The sequence below is a fragment of the Phyllostomus discolor genome, chromosome 9 (assembly GCF_004126475.2).
Source record: "Phyllostomus discolor isolate MPI-MPIP mPhyDis1 chromosome 9, mPhyDis1.pri.v3, whole genome shotgun sequence".
NCBI classification, from domain to species: Eukaryota; Metazoa; Chordata; class Mammalia; order Chiroptera; family Phyllostomidae; genus Phyllostomus; species Phyllostomus discolor.
This window is the reverse complement of record NC_040911.2, coordinates 19,440,532-19,456,901: the sequence shown is the minus strand read 5'-3', so window position 1 is coordinate 19,456,901 and position 16,370 is coordinate 19,440,532. Positions and strand designations below refer to the sequence as shown.

Below are 16,370 nucleotides of genomic sequence, written 5' to 3'. Positions count from 1 at the left end.
CCTGCGTCATGCCCGTCACACAGGTGTTTGACGACCAGGTGCCTGCCAATTGCGGGACAAATCACTGCTCATTTGAGCTTTCATCGAGACCCGCTAGGTGTTCCACTGCTTCCCGGACACATGCTCGTAGGAAGCGGCAATGAGCCCCAACAGAAACCCAGGGACACAGAGCTGTTGCTTCGGCTCCTGGCCCCCACACCAGACTCCAGGCAAGGCGTGCGCCCTGTGGGATGGGGTCAGAAAGCCAGGACACCCACGGTCAGCAGCAGCAGCAGAATGTGCTGTTTCGAGAAACTGTTTTAGGAAGAAGGGAGGGTCCGAAATTTGGGGTGGTGGGTTGATACTGGATGACTTCCTGAAGAAATGGAACCTGGCTGCCAAAAGATGTTTTCAGGAGTTCGTCATTTTGTTTTAGAAAAAGAACTCTGTGGCTTTCACTCACAAAAACACTCAACTAGGAGCTCCCAGAAAGGTGAAAGCTGAGATGATGTAAGCAGGCTTAAAACAAACACTCTCCCAGGGAGAGTGTAGCTGACGAGGCCGGCCAGCTTGAGCCTGGGTTTCTCTTCCCTGTGGCTGAGGCTTGGTGATGGGGTCAGATCCTGGGCGAGTCTTGCTCCCCCGACCTGGCTGCAGAGGGTCTGGGCTTCACAAAGGATGCAAATTGCCCCCCACTCATGCTGGGGACTTTGGGACCACGAGGACACATGTTCTCCTAAAACAGTAGTGGGGGGCTGAGTACACCCTCACCACCTTCCTCTGATACTGGCTCCAGGCCTGGCCACCTCCAGTGTCCACACGGCCGTGGGATGAAGGGACACCTTCTCCACGAAGCCCAGATAGACGGTGAACTCAAGTTGAGAAGGAGCTGCCTGGAACACTCACACCGCAGTCCTGGACGGACACTCAGCTGCCGACCAGGTGTCAGGAAGCCCGGGTTCTACTTTCTGCTCTGCACCCACCAGCTGTGGGGCTTTGGGCACGTCTCTTCCCCTCCCTGGGCCTCAGTTTCCTCATCCAGAGAATACAGGGCTGCCTCTTCTGACCCTCTGTAATTCTGTGACTCTAGGCTGCTATGGCCAGGAAAGTTATAAAAATATTTTTTATGACTTTATCACTTGCAAGGACTTCAGCAGGGAGCTCAGCTGGCTGCTGGTTAGGGAGAGCACTCTTCCCTGTCGAGGGCTGGGTTTCATAATGTGACTGAGGCTGGCCCAAGGGAAGGCCAGAAGCCTAGCCAGGCAGGGGCCATGGGTCAGCCTGACACACCAGCACCTGGCCTGTTTATCTTTGCTGATCTTGTCAGTCCTCTGGAGAGTACCCCATTGCAGGAGACTGACCCATACCAACCAAATTCACAAGTGATTGATATATAAACCGGAATGCCAATGGGTCCCCTTTGACCGGGTTCCTCTCCTGTAACCGCAGTGCTCACACCTGTCTCCTAGCACACTCTCCCAACCCCACCCCATATTATTGCACCAGAGTCCCGTAAACCCGAAGGAAGAATCTCATTATTGTTCCGTGGGCTTGTAAAAAGAGCACAGGGAAGTGATAACTGGCCAGAAGGTGTTTCCTTTTAGAACATGGCCAGACCTGAGGTCACCTCCCTCTCCCACACCCGAAACCTTTCCCCCGCCCCCACCCAGAAGGGTCTCGGTTTCCCAGAGCCTCTCCCCTGGAGACTGCTGGCCAATCCCTGCCCAAGGGTCCCACGCTTCTCTCTGCTTTTCTCTTGCCAGATGATCTTCCTGTTGCTGATTATTGTTATTATTATTATTTCCTTAGATATGTGAATCCTACAGATGAGGCTTCTGCCGGCTCTCAGCCTGGACAGCGTCCTTTTGCGTCTCGCTGACCTCGGCCTGCCACTCCCTCGGTGCTCTCAGGCCCCACCCACAGTGGGGTGGGTGGGCAGGGGCTCTGCCTGTGTGGTCCCCACAGTAACACTTCCTTCTAAGGGGTGGATCTGGAACGGCACCTGCAGCCCAGACCTTGGACCTGCTCCCTGCTCTTCCTGTACTTGGCTCAAGCTCACGTTCCACTTCTACAAGAGGCGGGTCTCTGCAAACTGCTCTCAGGCCTTAGCTGGGTTCCACAGCCTCATAGAGGCCACTGGTTCGGGCTTTGGGCACCTGCTCTTCAAGGGTGATGGCTTCCAACAACCACATTTCTCAAAACGTGCTGCCTCAAACTATTGCTCGGTCTCCAGGTGACCTGGAATCGCAGCGAACAGGAACACGTGTCGTGTAAAGAAAATACAAAATACCTAGTGTTATTTGCTTCTCCCAGCCTCCCGTGTAGGGATCCTCCCTGCTGACAGCTCCTCAGTACGTTCAAACTACGACCTGAGTTGCCCAAATCCGGTTAATGCACACATTTCCATGATCCTATCAATTCTATTTAATAAGTTCTACCTGCATTAAAGTAATACCATAAACTCACAGACTTTAGGGGTGCAAAGGACACCTGTATTAACCACTAATCAACACGAGTGCATGGGCTTTACTAGCTGCTTAGCTCTGAGAGACAGGAGAACTTTAAGGTACAGCTCGTGCCTCTCTGGAAGCTTGTGACCGGGCGGTCTGGCTAGAGAGCAGAGAGAAAACAATCTGTAGCAGCACTCAAGCGTTGGCTGCAAGAACCCAAGAGCTCGGAGAAGGAGGGGGCTGCTGAGTTGCAGCAGCAGCCCCAGGGGTAAGGGGGGTGATGGGGTGAGACCATGGAAGGTGTTTAATGTGCCTTAACACACAGGCCTGCTGGAGGCCACCTCCTGTAAATTGCTTCACCTGTGTGAGTCTCAGTTAACCTCGGCTTTACTGGCAACGGCACCACTGACCTTGCAGGGATGCTGCAAGGGCCAGAAAGGAGGACACACCCAGTAGCTGAGTCAGAACCACCCCCCACCCCCACCCCTACTGCCCAGGCTCCAAAGCCCTGCCAGGGCTAGCTCCAGGGAGATGCCCCTGGGTCCGGGCCTTGCGGGACAAAGGGGATCTGAAGAGGTAGCAGGAACAGAACCCCCGGGGCAGGACAGACGAGGCATAGGTACTTGAACTGGTTGGCTTCGGAGATGTTCATCGCCCATTTGCACATCTGCAGGCTCCTCCACCTGTCGAACAGCTCCGACTGCTTCACCCTTGGAGAACGGAGGACGAAGAGTCTGTGAAAGGGCCAGGCTGGACAAAGCGTCGTCCTTCCCACACATGCTCCCTTCCTGCTCCCCTGCCTGCCGAATCCTGGGCTGCTCCATGGTATTAACTGTATTTTCCTAGTTTCTGTATTCTTGACGCTCTGGCACCGGGGGTCTAGCTAACTCCTAGAGGTGGCAAACAACCCTCCTGCAGGCACACCTTTCATAGTGGAGCAACCAGTCCAGAGCTCGTACCTGCAACCACCTCCTTTATCAAGCCAACTGCTAGCTCCCTGTCCTAATCATCCCAGGGCCAGGTATCAGACCCCTGGGGGCAGCCCATGTGCTGCAGAGGGCATTGAAATTACTCAAACTAGCCAATCTATCTGTCTACCCCACCTCTACCATTCCTTCCCGTGAGAACCACAATGAAGACTGTAACTGCAGCTTCCCCTCACCTCTTCGCCTCCTACCAACACTGGCGAGCTGTGCCTCCTTTTCTAGGGACTTGGGAGTATAAGAACTTCTTCCTTCATGATACAATTTATTTTAAAGATTTATTTAGCCCTGGCTGGTGTGGCTCGGTGGATTGAGTGCTGGCCTGCGAACCAAAGGGTCACCAGTTCAAGTCTCATTCAGGGCAAGTGCCTGGGTTGCAGGCCAGGTCCCCAGGGTGGGGCGTGCAAGAGGCAACCACACACTGATGTTTCTCTCCCTCTCTTTCTCCCTCCCTTCCCCTCTCTAAAAGTAAATAGATAAAATCTTTAAATCTTTAGTGAGGGGGGAGGGAGGAAGAGAAATATCAGTGTGAGAGAGAAACATTGATTAGTTGCCTTTCATGTGCACCCCAATTGGGGACCAAACTAGCAACCCAGGCATATGCCCTGACTGGGAATCGAAATGGTAACCTTTTAGTCTACAGGAGGACACTGCAACCAACTGAGACACACTGGCCAGGGCATGATATCATTTCTGTGCCTGTGTGTCTTACATATCTGATTAAAATAAATCCAGGGTACATTTTATTTTATATTTAATTTTTTAAATTGATTCTAGAGAGAGAGAAGAAGGAGAGAAAAAAAAAACATCGATTTGTTGTTCCACTTACTCATGCATTCATTGGTTGCTTTTTGTATGTGCCCTGACCAGGGATCGAACCTGCAACCTTGGCATATGAGGACAACGCTCCAACCAACTGAGCTACCCAGCCAGGGCTCCAGGCTATATTTTAAAACATTCTCCCTCATGTGCCCACCCCCATGGACCTGCCCAGATGTCCCGGGAACATCGATCTGTAAAGGGCAAGGTACTGTCCCTAAGGGAATGGCTGTACGTCACTCACACTGTGCTAAGCACACAGTAGGACTCATGACAGGGCATGCCCTTCTCTTTCTCATTTTCCCTTTCCAAGGGCAGATCACAATTTCCAGATGACACAAAAAAAGAGATGAGAAACCTGAGTTGTGTTCCTTTTGTCTGAACAACCACCTGCAAGGCTGGCTGGTTTTTTAACATCTCAGCTTGTGATATGCTAAGGCCCCCTCTGGAAAGGGAATGTGTCTAAATCACGTGGGATTCTCCCTTTGACTGAAACCAGCAAAAAGCATTAGATCATAGAACCCTATTTCCACTGAGCAGTGCATCAGATTGGAGTTTCCCTGGTAATAGAAAAAAACATAATAAAAAAATACTGTAATTAAAAAAAGGCAAACACTCATGTAACTGTAAGATTAAATAAACAAGTTCATTACAGAGCTGTTACCCTGTGTTTAACTGCAAGGGAAATAGTTGCTCGCAAACAGGGCAAGCCCTCCCCTACAGAGGGGATACGGGACAGGTGGGGGTAGGGGCGACTGCAGGAAAAGTCACATAGGAGAGCAACGAGTGCGTGAATTGGGAAGCAGAGGGGGCCTTGGGCCTCAGACCCAGTTCAGACACCTCCTATGGCATGTGCTGGGCAGCTTTAAAGAGCTAGGAGGAGCCCCTCCCCTCATCCTGACTGTTCCCCCTTCTGGCTTTCCCAAACCCCCCACAGCAGCTCAGGTGACACCAGAGGAGAAGAGCCACTATACAGCTGCACCCTGCCTCACACACTGCTTCCCTCCCCCACTTCCTGCAACCCACAGGCCCCAGAGCAGGCCCTGTGCTCCACCAGCGCCTCAAACAGCCAGGGCCACACTGCAGGCCGGGGTCCCAGGTTCAACTGTCACCAATGTCCGAGCACCATTCTCTGTGCCTCCAACGCCCTTGTCACACCCTGGACCAAGGTCAGGGCCTGAACACCTAGCCTGGGATCCTCGCTCCATCCACAACTTGCAGTATGGCCTCGGATCAGCCACTTAACCCGTCTGAGTCTCAGCTGCTTTACCTGTGAGAGGGAGGCAGTCAGCTCCGCCCTGCCCACCTCAAAGGCCGCCAGAAAGGTCCAATGAGAAAACACTTGTGAAAAAATGTTACAAATTGCTTTACAGATGCCCAGATCATCTTTAAAGATGAAGGGCTGATCCCAGGCACGTGTCTCCTCTCTCCCAAGGTACCAACCATTAATACTCTAGAAGAATGAAAAAGGTATAAGCCGACCGGATGCATGAAATAAATGGAGTCGGGTGGGGGGTCTCGGTGGAAGAGAGATTTCAGCCAGTGTGTGGCAGGAGAAGGGGTGACATAGGGAGGAACAGCACAGCCCAGAGACAGAGCGGATTTGCACAGCAAATGTTAAAGGGGGTGGAAGGCGGGGAGGGACACGGTGTGAAAACGAGGCTCAGTTAAAGTGATCCCATATCCAGAACTATAGAGTCCCCCACCTCCGCAGTAGCCAGGGATTGAATGTCCGGCAGAGGGGAGGAGAAGGATTGAATCAGACTGTCCATTTCTGCCTTTAAAACAAATTACCATTCCTGGTGAAAACCTCTGCATGTTCTAACTGCAGGCAAAGGGGCCAGCAGCCATCTGCAACTCCTACCCTCCACGAAAGCTGCCCGCAGACTCTGAGTTCCTACCAGCTTTGCGTTGTTTAAATACGAGTAAGCAACCAAGGGTCACCTGGTCAACCTGAAGGACACAGACCAAGACAGACCATCTGATAAAGTGACCAGAGAGTCTATTTTGAAGAAATCCAAAACATTAATTCCAAACGATGCATGTCGCCCGATGCTTACTGCAGCGTTATTTACAACAGCCAAGACACAGACGCGACCTGGGTGGCCGACCACAGACGAACGTGTAAAGAAGACGTGGCACATACACTCACCGGGATGGTTATCACTCGGCCACCACGAAGAACGGAAGCGTACTGTGTGCCACCACAGCGTGGATGGACCTCGAGGACATGATGCTGAGTGAAATAAGGCAGCCAGAGAAAGACAAACACCATATGATTTCACTCATATGTGAAATCTACAATACAAAATGAATGAACAAGGGAAACAGAAACAAACACAGATCCAGAGAACAGACTGGTGGTACGCAGATGGGAGGGGGGTTGGGAGAGTGGGTTAACAGGTGAAAGGGATGAAGAAGCACAAACTGCCAGTTGTTAAAATAGTCCCAGGGATGTAAAGTACAGCTCAAGGAACCCAGTCAGCAACAGTGTAACCACTGCTCGAGGTGTCATACGGAGGTCACAGTCACATCAGAAGGGCGTGAGGCTTATTGGGCTTAGAAGTTCATACGGTGTGTAAGTGCCTAGTCACTATGTTTAACACCTGAAACTAATATGATACTGTATTTCAACTGTAATTGAAAAATAAATTTTCAAAAAGAAAATATTTGATTTTTTGGTATGTTATAATTATAGGTGTTATTTTTCTATTTTTTGTTTTCATTATTTTTCTTATACTGCTTTTTTTGCATAAATCTCTTCAAAATATTAGCCTGTATATCTAGTGAACTACTTCATATTAATTATTATTTGTGCCTACACACAGAGAAATAAATTAAATTAAAATACTGGTAAAAAAAAAAACAAACCACAGAGAGAACTATGGGAGGAACAAAATAGAACTTTAAAATATTCTACTAGTGTCCCCAGAGATACTCAAGAAGTATGATGTCCTTAAAGTAAGAACAGACTTCTATGAGCACAAAGCAAGAGCTCTTGGGGGAAAAAAAAGTTTAAATGAGCTAGAGGATGAAGTCAAGAAATTTTCTCAGAAAGTAGAAGCAAAGGACAAAGAGATAATAAAAAATGAGCCCTGGCTGGCATAGCTCAGTGGATTGCGTGCAGGCTGCAAACCAAAGCATCACAGGTTCAATTCCCAGTCAGGGTACATGCCTGAGTTGCAGACCACAGCCCCCAGCAACCACACATTGATGTTTCTCTCTCTTTCTCCCTCCCTTCTCTCTCTAAAAATAAATAAATAAAATCTTTTAAAAATTAGATTAAAATATATGAGTGCTAGAGAAGCTATAGAGAAAAGCCAGCATCCAATTCTTAGATGCAGTAAAAAGAGGAAACAGAGAAAAATAAAGAAAACATAAAGAGATCTAAGAGACAGTGTAAGAGTGTGGACAGGAGCCCCAGTTTACCAGGTCCCTGTGTGTGTGCACCCTGGGCACACTGTCAGGACACCTCAGAATTGCCTGACCGGTCCCCTCCAAAGGAACAACTGACATCACACCCAGGTGGCCTGGGCACTAGGAGACGACAGAGAAGCTCTTCAGCCTGCTGGGGGGAAATGACTTTCACCCAACACACCAAACCCCACCAAACCAACTATGAAGGGCAAGGGGGAAATTAAGTCATTTAGGCACAGAAGGAATCAAAAGTTTACTTCCTGCCCAGTATTTTGGAGAGTTTGCTTAAAAGGGGGTAGAAGCAAAACAAAGGAGTGAACCAAGAAAGAAGCAGCGATTGGTCCTAAGCCAAGGTGAATCTGCCCTATGGAGGCAGGAAGGGAGACCTGGGGAAATGATGGGCAACCTGTCAGGAGGGCAGCCGATCGGGGTTGGAGCGAGAGGGTGAAGGAAACCTGGGGGATACCTGGATACCTGGTTGATGGAGAGGCGGGGTGGGGGGGGGGCAGAAGTAGGACACAGCAGAGACAAGAGTTCGAGGGGGAAACAATGACTAGAAGCCTCAGAAAAGGAGGCGGAAGTGTACAAGAAAGGAGATGGAATCACTATTGTCTGATCTCACATTCTAGAAACACAGTACAGGATCATGATACACTGCCAACGTTTAGTAGAATAAGAAATAGGTTACTTAAGCCCTGGCTGGCGTAGCTCAGTGGACTGAGCGTGGGCTGCGAATCAAAGTGTCTCAGGTTCGATTCCCAGTCAGGGTACATGCCTGGGTTGCAGGCCATGACCCCCAGCAACTGCACATTGATGTTTCTCTCTCTCTCTTTCTCCCTCCATTCCCTTTCTAAAAATAAATAAAATCTTTAAAAAAAAGGAAATAGGTTACTTAGGCGATCTATAGACAGAAGAACTAAAAAGGGCAATGGTCCACAACCTGGAAAAGTGGGGAAGGGCTTGGGTGGGGGCTAGGGGAGCCGAGTCCTTGCCCACCAACACGGGACGTCAGTGGACACGGCGCGGATGGGGTGTGGACGCCGTCACCAGCAGGAACAGCCAAGAGCTCAAGCAGCTGGGCTGGGGCACCGGGTGTAGGGCAGGGCACTGTCGCTTTCTATCATTACAAGCTTTCATAGTCTGCTTAATTTTTCTAGCCGTGTGCCAGAGATGGTAATAATAACGAGAAGATAATAGTCGCCTCAGTGTCCTTCTTTCTTCTCCCCTTTTCTTCCAGGGCCTCCTCTGTTTCCGGCCTTGTGGCATCCACTCCTCCACCCACCCACTCACTTAGCAAACGCATCCGATCCACGCAGGGTCAGACCCCAGGACTCAGAGACTCCGGAGAACCCTGCCCCAGCCTGGCCCCCAGCCTGGCCCCCAGCCTGGCCCCCAGCCTCTCTCCTGTCTCAGGGAGGCCTCCCCACCCCAGAACAGCGGGGATGGGGCAGCAGGGGGGCCAGCAGGTGGGGTGAGGCCATCTGGGTGTGAGCACAGGCAGCAGCGAATTTAAACAAAAAGAGGCTCTAGAATGACTAAATTCAAACGTAAATAATTTTTACAAGCATAGGGACCATGCGTTTTCATAACAAATCGTCAGAGCGCAGTTCCTCGTGCAGCTGGCATCGCCAGGAAAGGGGGCCTTGTCCATGTGGGGACTTTCTGGCCGACTGACTTGCACTGTCCACGGGAGCCACGTTGGATGGGAATCGTTCCCAGACAAACGACACGCAGTCCTGACTCCTCACACACGCCAGCTGACACTCGCGCGCCCGGAGGGCCTCCGAGTGCATCCGTCCAAACCCCACTGTGCACAGACGAGGGTCTGACCTTTCCCCAGTGACTCAGTCTCCGCCCCGAGCAGGGCTCCTGGCTCTGGGCTCGGCTGCCAGTGCCCAGTGGTGTCAGAGCCACTCAGATCAGGGGCGGGGCTCTGAGCTCTGATTTCAGCCCTGCAGGGCCCACTGACCCTCAGCTGGAGGACTCAGAAAAGGAGGCACGGGGCCTGCTGCTCCCGGATGTCCCACTGGGCTCACATGCCGATGCTCCAAGACAGCCCTCCCCTCCTGTCTCCTCTCCTCTCCGGCCCCCAGTACCACCAGTGCCGACACTCCTGCGGCCCAGGGGCCAGAGAGAGGGCAACTGCCATGGAGAGACAGGGTGGTTGCTCAGTTCAGGGACCAGGGCAGGTGTCCCAAAGGCAGAGATGAGAACTAGAGCCAAACACGCAGAGGATACGATGCCACCGACATGAGCCATGACAAGAGACACAGCGTGGGCACAGATCACGGGGCAATGTCAGGCTCCCCATCGTACCCCACCGCGTTCAGGCTGAAAACAACGGGCCCCGGTAATTTCCAGTGTGCTCCCTAAACGGAAAGTGTGAGGGGGACTGTTATGAGCTGAGTAGTGTCTCCCCGTAAATTCATATGTTGAAGCCCTAACCTGCAACACCTCAGAATGTGACTCTACTTGGAGCCGAGTCTTTAAAGAGGCAGTTAAGCTGCAAGGACATCACCAGGGTGGGCCCTAGTCCGCTGTGACTGATGGCCGCAGAAGAGGAAATCAGGACAGTCACACAGAAGGACAACCGTGTGAAGACAGAGAGGGAAGGCAGCCATCTAAAAGCCAAAGAGAGAGATGCAGAAGACACCGGCCCTGCTGACCTTGACCTCACAGAACTGTGAGAAACTTAAGTTCTGTCGTTTAAGTCACCCAGCCTGCAGTCCCTGGCGACGGAGCCCCAGCAAACTGGAACAGGGACGAACACCAACCGGCGTACGAGACACCCTTGGGCAGGGAAGTGGAGGTGACACAGAAGGAGGCCCGGTCTACGGGGGCTCTCGGGTCTGCCTGTGCAGACCTGGAAGGAACCATGGAGAAACTGTCCGTGCTTTAGAGTTTACAAAATTAACAAGTGACCCTTTGAAGACTCACAGGCGCGCTCTCAAGGAGAGCTGCTCTGGCTTTCCGCCGGCCGACCCTGAAGGGCCTGCAATCCCTGAATTTTGAGAGAAGGAGAATGCTCCCTGCTTAGGAGCTTGTGGCTCTGGCTCCTGACTGAGGTCCGGGCACCCGTCTTTGCCACTAAATCCCAACTCCCGTGGAGTGTATGGAGCACCAATCACATCGTACCCCCTACCACCTGCTTAAAACCCTTCCCGGATAAAGATGAAATCTAAATCCGCCCCACAAGGTCCGGCCCCTGCCTGCCCGCCCCTCTGACAACAATGCCTCCCTTTCCCTCTCATGCTGGCACTCAAGCTGCCCTGACCCTGCAGAGCCCGGGACACGGCGGGCTCCTTCCTGGCACAGGGCCTTTGCACAAGCTGCTGCCTCGGTCGGGAGTCCTCCTGGCCTACTTAACTCCCATGGCCCTGCAGACCAGAGCACCGGCGTCGCTTCCTCAGACAGGCCCTGCCTGACAACCCCTCCCCGCCAGCCCAGGTCAAGTTCCCTGTCTCCCCCTTGTCTCCCTAAGGTGATCGGTTGGTAATGTCCGCTGCCCCTGCTGGGCGGTGAGCTCCGTGAGGCCGGGTGGGACTGACGGGAGGATGAGCTCCCCCACGGTTCTCTCTCGAGAGGGCACACAGCCCCGTGGTTAGTACGGAGACCATAAACAACGCAGCCAAGCCCGGAAATTTGGCTTTCTCTTGGAAATTTCCTGCAGCGACTGAGCTCGTGGAGTCTGAACGACAGCCCGGAAAAGCTGTTGCCACTGCCCGTGGTGGTTCCAGAAAGTGCGGAATGGGGAGGGGAGGGGAGGGAAGGGGCACACGAATGCTTACTGAGCACCCACTGCGTGGCTACTGTGAATGTGGGCTGCTAGGCTACTACTTTCACATACGTTATTTCAGCTAACCCTTCATGGCCACCCTCAAAAGCGAGGTGAGAGTGTCCCCACTTTTGTAGGGAAGAGAAGGCTCAGAGAAGTTCAGTCGTTTGTTTACAGATGCAGAGCTGATAAGGCCTCACAATGGCTTTGGATCCCAGGTGTGCCTGAGTCCGACACCTGTGTTCTTGCTACCACCCACACTACCTGCAAACCGTGTCAAACGGCTGGAGGGGCCCCCGCTCCTGCCTGCGGGCCGTGGTCCTGGGGCCCAGGAGTCCACTGCCTGACTCGGAGTAAACCACATTTCTTCCATACCCAGACATGACTGTTTCCAAATAAATACACACCCTGTCACGAGAAACACAACACAAACCCCCGTAAATGAGCTTGCCGGATCCACGGCAGCCCGAGGAGGGAGGGAGGGCTGGGGCAGGCGCGCACACACACACTCCAGCGTTCAGCACGGAATGCACTTCCTCTCGCACAGGTTGGAAAACGACCATTGGTGATACTCTGTTGAATAGGGAGAGGAGAGCACAGCTCTTTTGCCATTTGTGTTTTAGAAAGAAAGAAAGAGTGGACACTGTCTACACGTGGGTGCTGCTTTTGCAGACCTTCTGGGAGGATGCCCAAGGACAGGCAGGGGCTGCCTCTGAGGAGGGCTGGGGGCCGTGGGCAGGGGGCGCTTCACTGCACACCTTTCTCTGCCTCCTGAATGCTCTATCGTTTAGGTAAAAAAATGTGATGAGTATAAAAATGTTTTAGACACGAGAGCAAGAAGGCGGAAGGACTAATTTCAGGCAAGACGCTCCCATGCCCTCTTCTATTTCTGTCCATGAGGAGCCGGTGATGAGAATCTCGGAGACTGGTGACTGAGCCGGGGGCTGAAAGGCCAGAGTCACCAGAGGTGACCTTGCAAACTTGGATTTTTTTCATAAAACGCAGTCACCCCCATGCAGCCCTCCAGGGCTCTCCACAAGCCAGGGCGCTGGGAAGTAGGCCTAATTCTTGCTCTATTTGGATCCACTGCGGTTCCTATCTCCTTCTGCCCAAAACCCACCCTGCTCCACCCACCCACACACCATGCACCCACTCCACCCCCCACCCCTGCCCCACCCACCCACAAACCATGCACCCACCCCACACCCCCCACCCCAGCCCCACCCACCCTCCCCTTGGCCCTGCCCCACCCACCCACACACCATGCACCCACCCCACACCTCACACCCCAGCCCCACCCACCCTGCCCCTTGACCCTGCCCCACCCACCCTGCACCATGAACCTAGCACCCACCCTGCACCATGCACCCAGCACCCACCCCAGCCACACTTACATGGACAGCACCTTCACCTCCAAGATTTCGTTCCTCAGCTCCAGGCATCTTGTGGAGTTATATTCTAAAGGGCCCTCGTAAAATTCAAAGTACCTGGGAACCAACAGGGACGGACCTGGGTTAGTATGCAGAGAAGCCGGCCTGACTTTCAGGAGCCTCGCTTTTGGGCACCCTTGTTGTGGGGGAGTCTGTTCTGGTCAAATAAATAGAGCACACCAGCCCCACCCACCAGATGACCCGGTGGGAGGCCCCAGGGCCGCAGGGGCCTCCAGTTCCATCACTGGGTGGGTAGTGACTCACAGCACCCGCACGCCCCCAAGAGTGCAAGCCTTTGTAGGAGCATGACCCCATTTCAGTGAATCATGACATTCGGAAGCATCTTTGGTTCTGAGTTGCAAAGGGAAAGGAGAGGAGGAGGACACTCTGTGCCCATTCCGGCTTTGGCTCTTCCTGTGGTCAGTCACTGCAGGAGGCAGCACAAGGCTGCCACCTTCAGCCAGTCCCACCTGCCCCTGCTCCTTTGTCCTCCTCCTGGGAAAGTTACTCACTGACAGCCATGAGCATCGCTGAGCCCTACGGCTCTCCCTGCTGTACCAGCATCTCCATTTCCGTCAGCTCACCTGATCCTCGTACTCACGCTATAACTAGCTGAGACTGACATTTCTCTCTCCCCATTTGACAGCTGGGAAAACTGAGGCTAAACAGCTGGAGCTCAGGTCCCACCGTCATCATAAGGCACAGCCAGGTTTGGTCCAGACCCCACTGCAGAGGAGCCCAGTCTCCTGCCAACACCAGCTAGCTCCAGGCATTCCTGAGCCACCTCAGGGTCCTTGCAGCAGCTTCGTGCAAAGGAACAAATCCACTTCCCACCAGGGCTTGCCAAGCCCTCACCACAGGCTAAGTGCTGGGCCCAGCATTCGACAAGGAGGCATCCACACTTGACCTTTATAACTAGCCTACAAGGAAAGGGAGCGTCATAAGCACCAGAAGTTCACTCACTTGCTCAGAGTCAGGCACATGGCAGGCGGCAGTTCTGCAACATGGGCCTGCATGCTGACTCAAGACCGCTCGTCTGTGCATCCACAAGGACAGCTGGTGGCCCCTGGGAAGGGCCCTCTGGCCTCCCACGTCCACCGGGCAAGGAAACCTTTCAGGCCTCCCCTTCCCACACCCAGGAAGGAAGAACATCACCCAACTGGGGGTCAGAGGGCAGGGAAGAGTCGAGGGCGAAGGTTCCCTCGAAGATAAAACACAGCAGCTCCCTGCTGGGCCCGGCCGAGGTGGGGCCTCCCAGGGCAGAGTGAGCTGGGAGACCGGACCCGGGACAGCCCCACCACCACGGGATCCCGAGGCCGCCGCGGGGTGAAGCCATGCAAAGTGTGGGGTCAGTGACCTCGCAGTGGGTAGCTCTGGGGAAGCAGACGTGGGAGCGGTGCCGCGGGCCGCTCCTGCCCCCTGCACCCCACGCGCAAGGATATAAAATGAAGTCATTCCTCGGGCGATTCCCAGACACCTCCCCACTGCGCACGCCCTCTCACTGTGCGCGCCCTCACACGGACGCCTGACCTGTGCCAGCTTAGGCACGGGCCGCCTCGGGGACACCGAACCGCTTCCCCGCTAAACTGGCTTCTTTTAAAAATACATGTATGCTAGACAACTTAACTTCATATTGAATACTTTAAAAAAGTTCTGTTTATAAATATTTATTTTTTAATTTAATAAAATTTAATAGTTCATTTTAAAGTATAACTATGGACTTAAATAATTAAAAATATTTTTAAGTAGTAGAACAAAATATTTGTGTTTTAAATAATTTAAAGATAATTTCACCGTTAATACTTTTAAAAATATATTATAGATGTGTTCTTTCATAATTGTAATATAACTTAATAGATTATTTTAAAGTAACTTTAAAGTAATTTAAAATACTACTTTAAAATATTAAAACATTTTATACAACAAACTGGCTCCTATTCACAAAGTAGGTCGGCTCCTTGTTCTCTTGTCACAGAAGAACTGAAGCAGAGTTCAGAAGAATTCGGCATTTTCCCTGTTTCCCTTGTGGTTTTCGAACTCCTTCCTCTGTTGTTCCTCCCCAGCAAACTCATACTGACCCTTCCGTGCCCAGTTCAAATGCTCCCACTTATGGGAAGTCGTCTTGCCCCTCGCCTCCAGGGTCCCTCGGCTCACTGTCTTTTAATTAGAGCAAATAACATTGCATTAAAATAGTCTGTTTATATATCCACTTCCCCCTCCAAAACGCTTGGGAACTTTGTCTTCGTTACATCTGCACCTTCGGGACGGCAGAGGCAGGAAAGCTAAGAGCTACATTTCCTAGACTCCTGTTCGGCCAGGCTCCAGATGAAGTTCAGGTTCAACCAATCAGAAGCACTTGTGTGAGACGTTACTGGAGAAGAATGACGAGACTCGGAGCATTGTGTTGCTGGTGCAGAGCGTGGCAGAGGTGGCATGGCTCTTGGAAACTGTCGTGGTGGCAGCACCTTCACGATTACATCGGAGGCAGCGCCTTTCATGGTGGCCTCATTTCACACTGTCACTTGGCGTGGCATTTCTGGAAGCTCTGCCTGGCGTCTTTCTGCAGGCTGTACCCTTGACAAATCCCAGTCTGCCTGAATTAGTTCAAATGGATTCTGTTGTCTGCAACTAGGAACAAGAGGTCAGCCTGAGGCCGCAGAGAGAGTCCATGACCTTGGCTCTGACTCACGCCGTTTTCCAGTCGCACAGCAGCAAGTGAGGTCTAGCGTCCTATCACAGAGATCATCATTTGCAACCAGAGCCAGTGGCACTGAGCCCTTTGGAATCCCCTGGGTCATCTGAAGCCATCAAGTCAGGCTGCTACCAGAAAAGCTGCAGGTTCAGACGCTGCAAGGGATCATTAGGAGGAGGCCTGTCCCAGAGTGCTCGGGGAGCTGGGAGACTGCGGACACAGCTTGGATATGCCTCCAAACCAGCTCTGTGACTTTGGGTAAATCACACACCCTCTCTGGGCCTCTGCTCTCTCCTCCTGGAAACAATTCGTTTGAACTAGGTGACAGTGGCAGGCCCACCCCACACTAAAATTCGGTATCAAGGTTCCACTCAGCATATCCCACTCACTGGCAGAGGCAGATCGATACTATGAAGCGATGGTCCACAAACAGGAGGAAGGTAAAACCGACCAGCACCGCCCTTCAACCGGCAAGCCCTGCGCTGCTCCACAAGCATCTCTGTCTTCCCTCCGCCGCCTCCACTCGGTTTTCCTCTCTCCCGAGTCTCCGACATCCCTCAGGCAAAGAACAAGGCAGTACAATGGTCCCGGACGGCCTTGTGCCGCGTGTTTAGTGACGGTCAGGGGAGAGGCTTTCAGACCTGGGTTCCTGGGTTCACATCCCTTCTCTGCCCCTCGTTGGCCACCATAGGCCCCCCACTTTCCTGAGCCTGTTTCCTCGCCTATAAAATCAGCATTACAAATGTGGCACCTGTGCAACAGGGTTGAGGTAAGATTTTGATGACAATTTCAGGGAAAACAGCAGCACGGTGCCAGGAAGGAGAA

General features: G+C 52.5%; 1 protein-coding gene across 2 annotated transcripts in view; it reads right to left on the bottom strand.

Moving 5' to 3' along the window:
- The window catches only part of ST8SIA5 (ST8 alpha-N-acetyl-neuraminide alpha-2,8-sialyltransferase 5), a 52,732-nt gene that overhangs the window by 16,822 nt on the left and 19,540 nt on the right, over nt 1-16,370 (bottom strand). For both annotated transcript variants that reach the window (XM_028524617.2, XM_028524618.2), the window contains 2 exons: nt 12,818-12,910; nt 3,053-3,139 (listed from right to left, as the gene is read on the bottom strand). In XM_028524617.2, coding sequence (XP_028380418.1) covers nt 3,053-3,139; nt 12,818-12,910 — 180 coding nt within the window. The remainder of the gene's footprint in view (nt 1-3,052; nt 3,140-12,817; nt 12,911-16,370) is intronic.